Source organism: Sceloporus undulatus, chromosome 2 (genome assembly GCF_019175285.1).
Source record: "Sceloporus undulatus isolate JIND9_A2432 ecotype Alabama chromosome 2, SceUnd_v1.1, whole genome shotgun sequence".
In the NCBI taxonomy this organism is placed as follows: domain Eukaryota; kingdom Metazoa; phylum Chordata; class Lepidosauria; order Squamata; family Phrynosomatidae; genus Sceloporus; species Sceloporus undulatus.
This window is the reverse complement of record NC_056523.1, coordinates 301116900-301130670: the sequence shown is the minus strand read 5'-3', so window position 1 is coordinate 301130670 and position 13771 is coordinate 301116900. Positions and strand designations below refer to the sequence as shown.

At 37.0% G+C, this 13771-nt stretch overlaps 1 protein-coding gene across 1 annotated transcript in view; it reads right to left on the bottom strand.

Moving 5' to 3' along the window:
• Positions 1 to 6549: 6549 nt before the first annotated feature.
• DHX29 (DExH-box helicase 29) overlaps positions 6550 to 13771 on the bottom strand; it is a 34309-nt gene continuing 27087 nt past the window's right edge. Inside the window, exons 23-27 of the mRNA XM_042454434.1 lie at positions 12367 to 12460; positions 10976 to 11263; positions 10137 to 10268; positions 7650 to 7746; positions 6550 to 6648 (exon numbers count right to left, since the gene is read on the bottom strand). Coding sequence (XP_042310368.1) covers positions 6587 to 6648; positions 7650 to 7746; positions 10137 to 10268; positions 10976 to 11263; positions 12367 to 12460 — 673 coding nt within the window. The 3' untranslated portion in view covers positions 6550 to 6586. The remainder of the gene's footprint in view (positions 6649 to 7649; positions 7747 to 10136; positions 10269 to 10975; positions 11264 to 12366; positions 12461 to 13771) is intronic.

Here is a 13771-nt window from a genome sequence, read left to right as displayed (position 1 = left end):
GAGGGTTTGAACCTTCTGTCCTCCATTTTAAGCATGACTAAGAAGCATGATTTATATTTACATTAGTGTACTTAGATTTTCTTTGATGTCCTCCATTTTTCTTGAATGGCCTACATTTTGCGGTGCCTTGTCCTGCTTTGCATTTGGGACAGCCAGAGACAATAGTTTTTTTCTACTCTCCTGGAAGCTAATCCACAAGGATGCCGCTAGAAGTCATGCGACGTAGTGGCAATTCCACTTCTTTATTTTATTTTATTTATTTGATCATACCTGGCCCTTCCATTAAAAAGCTCAAGATGTCTCACACAATATAAGTCTGTCTTTTCATCCGTTGACTTAAGCCGTCCAAGGATAAACAAAAAAGTCCTTCTAGAGATTAATAAAATAATTTTTTTAAGTTAATAATTTTAACATATGTAACTTATTAAAGAGCGTGAGTGTAGCATAGTCATTTCAGCACAGGATTAGAAGTCTGGAAATCATGATTCAATTCCTCATTCCCCACTGGGTAACCTTGGGCAAGTCACACCCTCTCTGCCCCAGAAAACCCTTGATACATTTGCCTTAGGCTTGCTATAAGTCAGAAACGACTTGAAGGCACACAACAAGAAGAATATATTCAAAGAGCAGGTGGTAGAAGCCATTTTAGAAAGATAAGAATGCCAGCTCTAAGATAACGTATGAAACAAAGTATGTTTTTAGTTGGACCTTCTTATTGTGTTCACATTGCACTTAGGGCAGAAAAATGAAATGTGTAGATATAGGATGGAGGACACCTGGCTTAACAAGACTACGTGTGAAAGGGATCTAGGAGTTCTAGTTGACCACAAGTTGAACATGAGTCAACAGTGTGATGTGGCAGCTAAAAAAGCCAATGCTATTCTAGGCTGCATCACTAGATGTATAACGTCTAGACTGAGAGAAGTCATAGTGCCACTCTGTTCTGCTCTGGTCAGGCCCCACCTGCAATATTGTGTCCAGTTCTGGGTACCACAATTTAAAAAGGATGTTGACAAGCTGGACCGTGTCCAAAGGAGGGCGACCAAAATGGTGAAGAGTCTGGAAACCATACCTTATGAAGAGAAACTTAGGTTGCTGGGTATGTTTAACCTGGAGAAGAGAAGGCTAAGAGGTGATATGATAGCCCTATTTAAATATTTGAAGGGATGTCATATTGAGGCTGGAGCAAGCTTGTTTTCTGCTGCTCCAGAGAACAGGTCCTGGAGCAATGGATGAAAGCTACAGGAAAAGAGATTGCAGCTCAACATTAGGAGGAACTTCCTGACAGTAAGCACTGTCCAACAGTGGAACACTCTCCCTCAGAGAGTGGTGTAGTCTCTTTCTTTGGGGGTCTTTAAACAGAGGCTGGACAGCTATCTGTTGGGAAAGCTTTGATTGAGAGTTCCTGCATTGCAAGGAGTAGGACTGGATGTCCCTTGTGGTCTCTTCCAACTCTGTGATTCTGTGATTTAACTGGTTGATCTAAATATATTTGACAGCCTTCTTACAGAGTGCCTGAGCATAAGAGTTCCACACAGAATGACATGGAAGTTCAACAATGGATGCATAGTGAAAGCATATAGGCAGCACATGCTTCCTAGTAAACATTGGACTCATATACACCATTTCTCAAATTTTGGCACACTGGTTTGTCCTTTTAATATTTCCAAGTGAATGAGCTAATGATCTATTTCTTTTAGTGAAGTGACAATGCCATAAAGAGGAGTGCTGCCTGTTAAAACAAGTCAGAGGAAAGACAGGATGTAAGAGGGTCTCCATAGATTTATTAGTCTAATATGCATATAAGTATTAGCATCTCAAAGTATAAAAATAAAAACAAATTAAAGTGTTGTGGAGGAATTCTGTGAGGGGGAAAAACCCACATAGGTTTTTTTGCACATAATTTTTTTCTCAGAAAAGTTTTTATTGCAAATAATAATAATAATAATAATAATAATAAACCAGCATGTTTTTCTTTGCAGAATAATTCCTCCACAACACTTCTGGATATTTGAATACCAGGCGAAAATTGTGTAACATTCTTGCTGGCCTATGATTCTTCCTATTTGCAATTGTTGAGAAACCAATTTTTCAATTTAGGAATGAAAAGCTATGATTATTTCCATTGCTATTCCACTTCCCTTGCTATTCCAGTTGTTGCAAATAAAGTGTGTTCTTACTTTTGTTGGCGTCTTCTGGGTTGCGTTTCTTGGTCACAGCTTTGGAGGAATGACACAGAAGAGAGTTGTTCTTTTTAAAAACAAGCAAGCAAAAACGCACCTTGTTGCACACATATCTGTGGAAAACCATGGCTGAGAACATACATGTAGGGGAGGTCTGCTGATCCGTTATCTACTCCCATCCTTAGATTTCACCTCTTTGTTCCAGATGTTTTCTCTATCTTGCTCCAGACATTTTCTCTATCTTTGCTCCCTCTGAAATTTGCAATTCATAGAAGTAAGAGCCAGTGTGATGTAGGGCTCATTCCCTCTTACATTTAAACTGGTTTGGGATTTGCCTTCATTCTGTGTTGGTAAATCGATTCCAAAAGGTCCATCGTTCTCACTATGAAGAAGGATCTTTTCATTATCTCCTTGTAATAGCTTCTTTTTTGGCACGACTGTCGTCCCCACTAGTTTGCTCCGTTTCAAAATGCATGTCAATTATCTGTGCTTCTTCAGTGACATAAGCGGCAGCCCGGGCAGTCTAGCTTGGGATATACATACATACGTACTAAATTGATAGAAGATTTGATTCAATGGTTTTGCAACTACTTGCTCACTGATTGCATGTAGTTGCAAAATCAATGAGTTGAATCTTTTATCTATTTTATTTTATTTTTAAAAAAACGTGCCCATAGGTCACACCAGAAGCACAAAAGCAGCACTGATGGATCTACCAAAAACTGAGAAGGGATGGTAAACATCCCTGTGCCATTAGTCCCTCCCCTCCAGAATGAGGCAATTCAGAGCCATTGTTCCCACTTGCTGAACACGCTCCAGAGTCGATTCTTTTCAAAAGAACCACTAGGAAACTAGCATCTGGAAAAACCGTTTTGTTTTGTTTTTTACATTTGCCTAATTTTATCATGAAAAAAATTGATCAAAGTGGGATCTGAACTGGTTTCAAATAGGAATGACGGTCATATAAACCAATCAGCAATTTGCTTTAAATCAGCAGTTCTCAACCTGTGGGTCACAACCTCTTTGGGGGCCGAACAACCCTTTCACAGGGGTCTCCTAAGACCAGGGTGGACGCCATAATCTATAATACTCTAGTGCAGAGGTTCTCAACCTGTGGGTCACAGCATTAGGAAGTTTGAGAACCACTGCTTTAAATCATAGTGGGAACGAGTCCATAGTGGTTTGAGCATTGGACTAGGACTCTGTAGACCAGGGCTTGAATCTCTGTTGAGCCATGGAAACCTGTTGGATGACCTTGTAAAAGCTCCAGAGAAAGCAAAAAGAAACATCTTCTAAATAAATCTTGCCATGAAAAACCCATGATAGGTTGCCTTAGCATTGCCGTTAAGTCAGAAATTACTTGAAGGCACACAAAAAGGAGTAATATTGTCCTGGCTGTTTCCCTGAAGGTAAAATGTGTCCAACGCATCACTTTTCCTCATAAGAGGGAGAGTATGCAAGAGAAAGTAAAGAGATCCACAGTGCATGCATGAGGGATACCATTAGGGCATAGGCTAAAATTGCCCTGCCCCTCTGGTGAACTAGTAATAAGCATGTTTGCACTTCACTGCTATGGGATCTGATTGTGCACAAGTGGTCAGCTGTAGTTCTCCAGATACTGTTGGATTGCCTCACTATTGTCTATACTGATTAGTTGACAGAATTTACTGTCCAATATCTCAATGGCTGTAGTATGTGATGTAGTGTGGGTAGCAGGCTTTTATAAATGTATAGACTATGCCATGCATCAATATATGATAGGATTTGCATTTTACAAGGAACCCATGTGGTGCGGCTCAGGTTTGCTCACTGTGCACAAAAAGACATTTAATCCCGCGGAGGACCCTGCTTACCAGACAACCCAGTGTCAGGAACCTTTCAATAATAAACGTTCATATTTTTGCACAGAAGTAAAGAACTGGTTTAGCTGCTGTTTGTTAGATTAGTAGAACTTTATACAAACTGCCAATGTACCCTCAGAAATGGTACCAACAGCTCTCCTACAAAGGTGGAATGACAAAAGAGTAGTTCTAGAAGGAAAATGAATGTCAACCTCTTTGTGTTTGTATGTACACATATAACTTCTACTCTGAACAGAAGCACATACTTCTTTCAACCTTACACCTTGTTATGGTTTTAATAGCATTACCCTTTAGAGAGAAAAATATTGATTTGAAACCTGTTAATGTACTTGAAATGATTTTTAAAAAGGAGGATTTATGTATGATGTGAAGATCTCTTAAGTTTGTCTTTCCGCAGGCAAACTACTCCCTCTGGTGGATCAGTGAGGCAGACGATTAGAGCAGGGTTGTACCTACAATCCCAGTCCTGTTGTACACACAATGCTCTTCCACTATGAAAACACTTCCTTGCAATACCTGAGGGCCTTAGAGTGATTTTTTAAAAATTTAATTTCAAAGTAATAGGGAAATACTGTGAATAATGGTTACAAATTACAAAATATTTGAACTCTAGGTTGCTGTATGGCAATCTTCATGACCATGAATCATTATTTCCAGGGCTGGCTCAAGCTCAGTGATAAAAGCATTCAAATTTTATGAAGGTGAGGTGGGCAAAATATTCAGCTGATACAAGAAGAATGTGCAGGGCATGAACTATCTTCCAGAGGCCTTTTTTAAAAGTACATCTATATATGTACCCTTATTAATATTCACAAATGAAACTCATCTGAATTTAGATTGCACAAACTACTCATGAAGATGTTAATTATGCATGAATATATTTAGCAAAGCTTTAGTTTTTCACCTATTGACAAAGACTTCTAGTACAGTACGTCCTTCCTTCTGGTCTTGGCTATAGGTTAGGCAAACAACAACACTGTAATAGATCTTTGGATCCTACAGGGGTCTAGTTCACATGTTCAAAATAACCTCATGTGATATATTCCCATTCTCAGTTTTGATGTAACTGCATGAAGAATTGCTATCTGTAGACAATGTTAGATCTGGGCCACATTTTAGCAGTAACAATCATATGGTTCAAAACTGCCAAACAACAACAAACTCAGTAAACAACTTTCAATTATTTTATCTTGATCATGTCTGTACCAGAACAATTAAAAAATCTCTGAGTGCAAGTCCTTTATTTGTGAGAAATACAGTTCTCAGATCTGGTAACTGATGGCTGAACACAGTTTGTACAGCTTCCATATTTAAAGAGCGGAGAGGAACCATTTTATTTACAGTAGAGCGGATAAGGGAACACAAATGTTGTTGGCACCACAGCTGTCACCATTGCTCACAATGGGATGGTGACTAGGACTTACTTGATGGGAATTGCAACCCAAACAATATTTGGAAGGCAACATGATCTCTAACTGTTCAGTAGAGGCAGACAAACATAAGTTTAGAGAGAGGAAGAAGCATTGTAGGTTATTAGTTTAATGCAAAGGTGATTTTTATAACTTTTCTTCTTTTGCAAATTTTCTTTCAAATAGTTTTAATCTCTTGAAGTGCAGTTAGGGTTGCCATAATTGTCCACTAAAACTCAGCCCAAAATGTAGGACATTTAAGGTCCTCTATTTTTCTTAAATATCCTACATTTTGGGCTGTGTTTTGTCCTGCAGTTGTCCTACAGTTTGGTCAAGATTTTGTCCTACATTTTGTCCCAGGTTTTAGTGGAAAATTATGGCAACCCTAAGTGCAGTACTAAACATTTTTAAAATAATAATAATAATAAATAATTTTTTATTTATATACCGTTATTCCTGTGTAGATCACAGCGGTTTCCAACAATAAATTGCAACAACAACAGTTAAAGCAACATATATCCCCCACCGTGTAAGAAACCCAACACCCCATAGCAATTCAAAGATCATTATTTGTTTCTGTTAAGGTTTAATGCAGAGCCATCAAGTCACAGAATTATTCCAACAAGGATAGGTTTGAGCATATTAACAGAGCTCCCGAGCTAATTTCCTGCCTTTCTTCCAACTCCTTCATATGGGTAAAAACCAAAGAACAACATATCTTAAAATGTATTGCTTAATGACCATGATGTAGATAAAACCTAGTGGAAAATTGTGTTTCATACACACAATTCTGGCAAGCAAAATAAAAAGCCCCCTTCTCGTAGAGAAGGTTCAAATATTCTCTGGAAACATTCTGCTTTAAACTGAAATAAAGAAAGCACAATTTCTCTCATTTTCTTAGTTATAGCCATCACTTAAAAACAATTTCATCAAGGAGTAACAAACCTTAGTGTCCAAATTCAGAAATGCATTCCTGTTTCTTACAGAATGGTGTTAAAAAATGTACTTTATCCGGCAGCTCTCCACATGATATTTGGCATTGTACCCTTTTAAGTAAAGCCCATACTTTACTTCAGTTACTATATATTTTTTTTCTTTTCCAGGTATTTTGGCTATGGTTCTAGGCAGCACTTTATTTCAGACAGTATTTTTTCTGTTTTATCAGTTCTTTGATGACGTTCAAAATCTTATCATCTGAAAAACACAGATGGAAAACAGTGGGAATGAGTGTCAATATATGCTGTAGATCATCACGCTGAAACCCTGCCTATTGAATGTATAGCTACTCATCATAAGCCTGCGAAAGAGACTGAAAAGTATTGACTACTACCATCGAGGTGACACAACTCCAATATGAAAAGGTATGTACTGGTGACCAGTTGTTTTTTTTGTGGGGAGAGGGGCTCTATTAAAAGTGTAAGTGGTTAACTTTCAATGTCCTCAACAGTTTTAAAGTTCGGCTATCTTACCTTGCTTCCTATCTTAGTAGGAACAGCCTCTGATGACCTGTTGGACATTTGTGAAACTGCATCATTCCCATTTGTGGAATGCATCTCTCTCACATCGGAAAATCTCTGCTTTTAGAAAAGGCGTCAAGGCACATCTCTTTAACTGTAACTTTAACATTTTTTAAAAAACGTCACTCTTTTTAATGTTTTAGAATGTTTTGTTTTTATCACTTTAGTGACAGATAGAAAAGATGATATAAAAACCATTACAAACTAATCACATAAAGTTTGGTTCCTATGTTGAGGTATTTGCCTCAGCTGTGAAATGGCCAGCGCTCAACAACTTTGCTAATTTGTATTATTCAATTAATGGTAGCGCCATTTATATCTATAGAGAGACCTATATTCAACACAAAGTTCCCTTTGGCATACAAAAGTCAAGTCCCTTTTATCAAAATAAATGCAAGCAACCTTTGTATGAGAACAAAAAAAAAATGCCAACCAACAAGATTCCTCTAAGCATGGATTCTAGCTTTGCAAAGTAAAGAAGCATTTTGGATTAGTTTTTCAGTTTTCTACTTTTACAGTGGATTATGTTGGGGGGGGGAATAGGGTCTTTCTGTTGTATGATTCCCATTCATGATATGATGATCCATCAACAAGGAGGCAAGTATTTTCCTATTTTACAAACTTCACATGTACTGTGTGTTCAAAATTATCCTAGAAATTCTAAAAACAAAAAGTTACCTTCAAGTGACATTTTAGGGTTTTCAAGTTTTTGCTTCAAAACAGATTCAATGAGCGATCTTAGTTGCTTGAAGATGACTGCAATTTTTACAGGAGCCTGTAAAAAAAGAAAAAGGAAATCTGACGCTTCTCCCTGTGGTACAGTTTGTTATTAGCATTTCAAACCTTTGAAAACTATTTTCAATCAACAAAAATTCAAACAAATTTGTTTGTTAAGTCACTGTTTTCTGTGATGCCCAGATGGTATGATACTATTTTTAGGTTACAGTTAAAGGAAGAATGTAATCGAAAGAATTCCAATACATCATTGGGCAGCTCTTCTCCTTATTTGTTGTAGCTCCTGCTGCCTAAATTGGAAGCATGACCTTATATGTTGGGTTTTAAATTTCTGAAATCCCTTTGCTTTTCAACCTTTCTTCCACAAAAGAAAGAAAAGATGTTTTAAAATGGCTGTCTGTTGTTTTCCTTTCGAAACTGTTGGCATCACTTGTTAATCCTTTTTATTTTCAATCAGCACCATATTCAGAACCTTATCTGAAAGAATAGGATTCCTTTAAGTGGATTATTAAATTGAGTATTTGCTAAGTTGGCTTTGACTTTTTCTCAGCATCTCAGTGTTTGAGCCATAGTGATCTTCTTTCTATTGCCATTGTCATAATTGATGATGCAGAAAAGGCTGCCACATCTGCTATGTAATGTAAAAGCCTTCATCTCCTGCTTTGATCTGCTGGCACAAGGAAATAACCTTGTGAAGTGTGTGATGTGCTCAATGCAGTCATGCAGAGTAGAGATGTAAAATTTCTTGAAATGTTGAAGCCATGGAAAAAAACAGATTCCCCCCCCCCAGGTATTTGGGGGGGGGATTGAAAGTTTTGGAAAGCAACATTAGCACTTTTACAGATTGAAAGTCACTCTGTTACTTTAGGAACATAAAATATAACTACGTACAATTTGATATGGCATAAAATTATCACAATTGGTATATTAAAATACAGTGTATTCAAACTGCTATCACAAATGGAATTAACTTTTTTTAAAAAAAATATTTGTAACAAATGGAGTAATAATCTCCTGAATTTTGGGTTTGCCAGTTTAAGTGGAGCAGGCAAAATGATAATAATAACAACAACAACAACAACAACAACTAAAAAAACCAGAAGAAATCATCATTAATAACAAAGAAAATCATTTGTATTTCTTCTCCACAGTATCAAATAGACATAAATCACTCATTTCCATAAAAAGAATTGAGGGGAGGGGGGAGTGTGTGGAAGGGAGGAAGGACTGAGATTCAATTAATAGGCATGAAATTTAATCAGATTCATTTCCTGAGCTCTGGGCTGCATCCACACTGCAGAAATATTCCAGTCTGATATCACTTTTACTGTCATGGCTCAATGTTAGGGAATTCTGGGAACTGTAGTTTGTTGTGGCACCAGAGCTTTCTGACAGAGAAGGCTAAATATCTCATAAAACTATAATTCCCAGAATTTGATAACATTGAGCCACGGCAGTTAAAGTGATGTCAAACTGCATTATTTCTGCAGTGTGGATGCAGCCCTGGTTTTCAGTTTCTGCTTCATTATGTTCGTCATCATCACAGTTATCCTGGACTCCTAAAAACTGAATGTAACAAGCTTCTCTAGCCTTTCACATGTCAGTTTATTTCTTGATTTAGTGTGTTTCCAAACAAAGACCAGATTCTTTCAGTGTCCCCTAATGGAAGAAATGTATCTTGCTGTTCCTTTGAAGAGTTCAGTTTGTAACCTAGGAGTGGCTTGTCCTCCTCACTCAGTGCACAAATTGGAATACTGTATGTAGTTTTTAGAAATGGTTTGGAGAGTATATTAACAACTTGTCTTCAAGATTTTATTCATCATGCTAAAATAAAACATTCCATAAACAATTTTCTTCATTTAATTTTTCCAATTTTTTTGAAAAAAATAAAAAGCCTTCAGGAAAAGAAACATACAAACCCCCCCCCCCCCAGTTTTTCCCAAATTTTTCCAGGTTTTTTCCAGGCTTTTACATCTCTAGTGCAGAGATCCTGTAAGTTAATCAGCCATCCATCCCTTCAAGTTGGATGGAAGGAAGTATAGGGAGCAATCACTTGTCTCTACTCGCTAAAGATGTAGTTTTTGGGAGTGGCAGCATTACACCTAAAACTTAGCCATTAAGTTCCTTTTCTGGCACCACATGTCATGTCTTCAGCAGTTTTATTCAGGAGTGGGCAACTGGAGCACTCTGGGAGCTGCATGGACTGTCTGAATCAGGGCTTATTCAGGAAAGGTCAATCACAACTTTTTGCTTAAAAAGCTAGTCAGGGGAGGCAGACACACTTAGATTTTTTCCCCCTGCCTTCTATTAGGGCATATGTCTAGGATTTCTGACACTGAATGAAAACATGCAAGAATAAAATAGCATCACATAATGTTTCCCAACAAAAACTTAAGTAGTTGAGAAAAATTAACTAGAACATAGATATACCTGAAAATGGATCCAGCCATCAACAGACAAAAGGCGTTCACGATGCAATACTTCTATATCTCCACCAAACAATAAAATTGGAAAGGGTGAAATTAAAGTGGTCTCTTTCAAGTACACCCTGGCATACCTAACCTGCATAAAAACACAAAAAATAGTTAAACTATTTTATCAAAAAGACTGTTATATAGAAACATGTTATTTTGCTGCTCCATGAATCTTAAACAGTTCTCTTTAAAATCCATTTTTAGTGTGTTGAAATAAATGCATTTCTGCTAAAGATTACACATCCACATGCAGTGCTTCATAGCAATGCAAACAGAATCCACATGCAGAAAACATTTTTGTACAAGTAAAATGTCATAGGAAAAATAATCTTTGTACTTTGGGTGACTAGAAAAATCTTTAACAAGACAAATGGAGAAGTCATTTACCAGTCATCATCTCATAGGAAAGAAGGGGAAGCTTTTTAAGGAAAAAGACTTTGTACACGAAACGAGCTTAAATTGAGTTTGATCCTAGACATGTCTTTACTCATTATTTCTACTATTCCTATACTGCTACTGAAACAGGGCAAGTTATTTTGTTTAGCATATAGGACTTGAACATTTAATGTACAACATACGCAGAGGCATTATTTTAGCCTTTTAGTAACAGTAACACTCTAATGGAACAATACATAGGAATTACATTACAACATGTCAATCCTACCATCTGCCATAACGTTTACCCACTTCAACCAAGATGAGAAGATCTCGGCTTTAAACAGCATTTTATAAAATGAGAAGAAATTCAACTTCAAATTTTGTACATCATTCCTACAGGTATGCAGCAGGTCTTACCTTTTCTTGATACAGCAACCATCCGTAAGTCTGCAGATCCCTGTTTACAGAAGAAGGGTGGACTTGTGCTTTACCCTGAGCAGTCTCTGCCACACATGCAAGCTTCTCTGTAATGTCCACAGACTTGGTGAACAGTATTTTCCCAACATTGTCATATAGTCCTGCAGTCAGCACAGCTTTAAGAAGGACCATATCTTGTAGCGAAAGGGAGTGAGTTCCTTCATGATGACATGAGGGTGCTGCAAACCCTGCTGCCCGCACCACCCTAATTAGCTCTTGTTTTACATCCTAAAAAAAAAAAATCAGATAGTCGTATTTTAGTAATTTACTTGCTTTTAGACACAGAAATAGGGACATTTTTATTTAGTTTATTTGGAAATGACACAATATCAAGATACTAAATCCATTAATATTTTTATATGAAGGTCACAAACTGAGCAAATTTCATTTCAATTTCCAATAAAAAGCACTTTGAAAAACATGACACTGACTTTAAAGAACTATCAAAAAGGTTTTTTTTAAAAAAATAGCAGATTATATTTATCTTTTAAACTTCCTGTGCATCATGAAACATCACTACTTATAATAAAAAAATATCTGCAATTCCTGTCTGCTGTCTCTAGTGCTGGACACAAAAAATATCACTCATTATGAAAAGTTTGTCATAAGGTTAGAGTTTCATAATATACATAGGCATGGCCTGGCCAGCTATTCTAAGTAAAATGTAGTAGCCAAAAGAAGAATGTGGGTGATTTGCAGGACCCACAGGAACGTGGTGTCATTTGTTTTAATGGCACTTATATCCAAATTGAAGTACAGTGGGCCCTGCACATTCATTGGGGTTAGGGGCACAGGACCCTTGTGAAAGTGGAAAAACACTTTTTTTAAATCTGAAAGAATACCTCTCTAGGAATATCTGGCCCTGCAGTGCAACTGTATGATCAACAGCAGCCAGATGCTAACCACAGAATTGCGCTGGAGGACCTACAATGCCTAGAGATGTGCTTTCTCTGGGAATCTCTAGTTCCTTCAGCATGACTCTATGATCAGCTTCAGCTAAGTTACACTGGAGGACCTACAGATCCCATATCAATTAAATCTGCAAATAATCAAATCCACAAAAGTCAAAGCCACAGATATGGAGGGCCAACTATATAAACAAAATATTGTTTATATTGGGAAAAATATGGATTACAGCCAAGTCCAATCTGATTCACCATAAGCGAGCAAGCAAACGTACTGGTGCACACCACTCTATAGCTCCTGCCCAGTTCTTCCTGTAGGAGCAGCTAAGCACACCATCTTTCTATTTTTCTTTGTTTAGTGTGATGTCAAAATGAGGAACTCTGGCTTGTTCCTCTCCTTTAAAAACTGAAAATCATTGCTGATACCTCCAGAGTTAACAGTGAAGTTCTGTTGAGGAAATTTCCCCTACAGTAAGTCATTTCAGAACGATACCCTCCTTCATGACGGGCTTTCTTCCATCTAGAAAATAAACAGACATTTCCTTTTTATTGTAACAAAAGAATACAATGATAAATGTCAAGGAATATTGGAATAGCTTTCAGAAAAAGCAGCGATAAAAGATTACTTCAGCAACCTTTTGTCAAAACGCAATCAGCTGCATTCAGCACTGTTCTGCTAGAAATTAAATTGCATTTTCAGCAGCCTTCCACATATATAATAGATGCTAACATATCATTTAAAGGTAGATCTTTCATCTAACTCAAACTCTAAACACATTTATTTAGAAATATGTTTGACTAACTTAATCAGGACTTTTTTTCCAAACCAAGAGGCTTGGGATTTCAGTTGTGCATAAATGAATGAATATTGCTTGCCGAGGGTAGCAAAATGCTCTCTCATTACAGGGGAGTTTTATGTAGAGATAATACTTGCATACTGGAATAAAAACACTAAGACCAAACATAAATTGAATTCTATAGGCTCATCATCATCAATGAGGTCAAGAGTGGATGGGAAGGTTTTGTCTTCTATGCAATAGAGCCTCCAAGGATGCCATGTTTTCAAAAAAAAAAAAAAAAAATTAACAAAAGTCATTTTCTAGTAAATGAAAAGCAAAAAGTTTTTGCTTTCGGATGCACATGGATACTGTGAAGGAACAGTGGTTTATGTTATTTTATTGATATGCAAGAGTTAATAATGCTTTTGTGTTGTTTTGCATTTGGTATTTGGGGTTAATGTTCAGTAGATAACTTTGATTTCTTGCAAAACACAAAGTGTTTTCAAAATAATGACCAAAGAAAGCCAAATTGTGTATATCGGTGAACCAGGCCTAGGAGTAGTTGCTGGTGAATTAGGAAGGTGAAAGTAAAAGATGATCTGAAACTGAAAAGACAGCTGAAAGTACAGCTGAAATTAAAGAAGTGAATTAGACAGGAGGCAGAACAGAGGGACAAGGGGGCCAAAAAGCAGCAATCCAATAAAAGAGTCAGACGCAAATGAGAACTAGCCAGAGTTTGAGGGTTGATCTGTAAGTGAACCATTTTTTTTCTTTTTCCATCTCCCAGCTCCAAAAATCCATTTAATATATAGTCCTCAAATAGAAGACATATCAGAAAAAACATTTCAAAATTATTTTGAGAGATAAGCTTGTCATAGGCCTCCGCAAAGAATTGCTTGTCTAGAACTTGAGAGGAAGAGAACAGAAACATGTAGGACCTGTATTTCTTAGGGACTCTGATTAGATAGCAGAATCTTTTTATTCTTTTTTTCCTTCTTTTTCTGTTACTCATTTTCTGTTGCTCATCAGTGTAGACCTGGAATGAACAGTGA